The sequence below is a fragment of the Gekko japonicus genome, unplaced genomic scaffold, assembly GCF_001447785.1.
Source record: "Gekko japonicus isolate JY-2015 unplaced genomic scaffold, Gekko_japonicus_V1.1 scaffold33, whole genome shotgun sequence".
Lineage (NCBI taxonomy): Eukaryota > Metazoa > Chordata > Lepidosauria > Squamata > Gekkonidae > Gekko > Gekko japonicus.
The window spans coordinates 1,896,921-1,900,103 of NW_015174272.1; the positions used below are offsets into that span (position 1 = coordinate 1,896,921).

A 3,183-nucleotide genomic window follows, 5' to 3' on the forward strand; every position below is an offset into this window, starting at 1 on the left:
AAAACTTGTAAACAGCCATATTGGTCCGCACAAATCCATGTCGCGTTTCATTAGGACCAATCAAATAGGCACAAAGCATTGTACAAGCTTCCAGGCTCACCAGAACATTAGGCTGAATATTGCAAATGTTTTAAAAAATAGAGGGGCAGGGAAACAGATTTTAACTTTTAAAAAAAACACAGCAGTTTTTACTTATATCTTCCAAGGAACTCACAGTGCCAGCCTTACAGGTGTGTAATTCTGCTTTAAATGACATTCATTCATTCATTTTTTATTACGGTCAGAGACCCATTAAACAGCATACAGAATCAAAAGCAAAAAGCATTACAGAGAAGAGACATCATAAGGAACATTGAGGAGGTGCTTACGCTTTGTAAATGCAATAAAGAGAAATTTGGCAACATTCCTTGATATTACAGTGGATTTGTCCTCCAATAGATGTTTCAGCAAAAGTTCCTCAGAGTGGATTACTAATTGTCCTTGGTGCCTGAATGACCTTATTATAGGTGTAATTAAAAGGGCTCTTTCTTCTGCATAATAGGAACACTGGAACAATATATGGAAAAGGGTCTCAATTGACTCGGAGGGGTATGAGCAAAATCTCAAATGCCTAGGGATGCGTTGAAATCTTCCGGCAAGAACTGCCGATGGGAAAGTGTCAAATCTAGCTCTGGAAAAAGCCCATCTGTGATTTGGGTTGGGAATATTAGCTAAATATAAAGGAGCAGTCATATAAATTTTGGGTTTCAAAGATTTGTAAAGAGGCGAGAGTACAGCATGGGACATTTGTTGCTCAATATCTCTGAGACGTTGGTGAACGATATTTTTTGCCCTATCGTATCCACTTTCCAGAAGTTGGTTCGGGTCCAATCCTAATGTTCTCAATTTGTGTGCTTTAAATGACACTGTTAGGGGAAAGCATACATTGTTTCCTGCCCCCATTTATCCTCAGAACAACCCTGTAAAGTAGGTTAGACTGAGAAACAGTCATTGGCCCAGTGCGGATTTGAACCCTGGCCTTGGCATTTCTAGTGCAATGTCTGTAATTACTGTATCACAAAAGAGAAAGGAAAGTGATGCACTGACTTTATGATACATTGTTTTATGAAGAGCCAAACCACCTTATATGTTGCCACTCATGATGTCCATAGTTTCAACTCCCTTCAGTGTCTCCTTCTAGAATATCCTTCTTTCTTGCTATTCCCATGTGACTGAATTTTGCTGCCCTTCCACCCCCATTCCAGGAACCTAAAGTCAAGCGCCAAGGATATTCCTGACCTGTATGTCTCTCTCATCCTTCTTCCTGACAAATCCCGTGTTACCAAGAGAAAGACCACTCTGCGGAAGAAGACTCTCAATCCTGAGTTCAATGAAAAGTAAGGGAGGATCAAATTGTGTGTTTTGTGCAGGAGTGTCTCATTGAAAAACTGGGGAAGGACCTGCAGGGAAGTGGAATCACCACTATACTATACCAATGACCAATCAGATCCAACTTCTGTTTTCTCAAGAAATGATTTGTTGCTATTGGTTGCCATTTTGTTAAGCCATCAGACACTAAAGGAATTTAGTCATTACCAAAGCCTGCCCAGGGAGGGGACTGGAATTTTTCACTTCCTGATTGATCACTCTTCTAGGATGGATTCTACCCAGGAATATGTACATTCTAAGATCTGCAGGGACCACTGAGGCAACTGAAAAACTAGCATGAGAGAGCTGAAATTTCCCCCATTAGTATTTAGTACGTTGTTCCAAGGCACCGTGACAAACGCGATCTCAGCAATCGTCACAACGACCCTGCAGTATAAAACGGTGTTATCGTCCTGATACTGCCATCATGGAGCTGAAGCTGAGAGACAGCTTGCCTTAGGCACCTACAGTGCAATGCTAAGCAGAATACACCTTTCTAAGTCTATTGAAGTAAACAGGCTTAGAAGGGTGTGAGTCTGCTTTGGATTACACTCCTAGTGAATGCATATCAGAGGCCTGGTTTGACCTGAGGGCTTTCTGATTTGTTGCCTGGTATGTTAGCTGCTGTGCTAGAGCTTCAAGTCTTTAATTAGCACTGAATCAAGCACACTCACTAAGGACTGATGCTCACAACGTGGCCCACCATAGTATTGGTTTCCATGCAACAAGCTCCTCATAGCATGTGGTGGTTGAGAATAGGCATTGCTTTGATCTACTGCCAATACACTTATCGCTTAAATGAGACCAGGCAAAGGATTTCTTAATCCAGAGTCAATCCTCCTTTTCCATAGTTACCGACGTCACCAGTGCAATTTAGGTTCCCCAGTACAGCCGTAAGCATGCATTAATACAGCAGGAGAAAATTCACACCGTTATTTCACCACCCTGATTACAGAAAGTAATTAAAGTGTTAGTGTTATCGGCTGATTTGTATTACGTATTTCCCCTAAACAGGTTTGAGTGGGATATACCCTTGGAAGAAGCCCACCGAAGGAAGCTGGAGGCCTACATTAAAAATGGTGCCTCTTTCATGTCACGACCGGAGCCAATTGGAAAGGTACGGAGCATGGGGGTTACTGTGGGTTCCACTTTGAGAGAAGAATGGGCTCCTTGATGGAATGGAGCAAGAATACTTCCCCTGTGTTTTTTCTTCTAGGTGCACCTTGAACTTTCACAGATGGATCTGACTCAAGGTGCTGCTCAGTGGTGAGTATGGGAAGGAGAGCAAAATGTGCAAGAAAGGGGTAGTGGGAGCAGCCAGCTCCACTTTTCTGCATCAATGGACAGCAGGCTGACAGAAAAGCATTTCCTCATTTCTTTTTTTGGGGGGTAGGGGTCCTATCTGAGCTGCCATTTTCATAGTGATGGGAAATTTGATTCCAAGATGGGGATTGTCTCATTATTGAGGCTGAAAAGAGACCATGCTGTGCACTACATCAGGAGGGCTGGACTCTTCCAGATCTTTTTCTCCTTTATCTACTGGTTGCTGGATGTATGAACTGTAGTGAGTTACCTCTGATAGTACTGCTATAGTCTTGGTACTGCTCCCTAAACTTGTTCCCCCAAGGGCACTACAGTCGGGGGCAAAACATCTTCTGGCTGTCCCAGCCCCTAGAGATGTCAAATATGCTGCGACTAGGGCCAGGGCTTTTTCGGTGGCGGCTCCTATCTGGTGGAACGAGCTCCCGGAGGAGATCAGGGCCCTGCGGGACCTTA

At 43.4% G+C, this 3,183-nt stretch overlaps 1 protein-coding gene across 1 annotated transcript in view; it reads left to right on the top strand.

The window, feature by feature from the left end:
* The window catches only part of ESYT1 (extended synaptotagmin-like protein 1), a 68,116-nt gene that overhangs the window by 61,730 nt on the left and 3,203 nt on the right, over nt 1-3,183 (top strand). Inside the window, exons 25-27 of the mRNA XM_015423648.1 lie at nt 1,245-1,376; nt 2,422-2,524; nt 2,624-2,673. Of these exons, the coding sequence (XP_015279134.1) occupies nt 1,245-1,376; nt 2,422-2,524; nt 2,624-2,673 (285 nt within the window). The remainder of the gene's footprint in view (nt 1-1,244; nt 1,377-2,421; nt 2,525-2,623; nt 2,674-3,183) is intronic.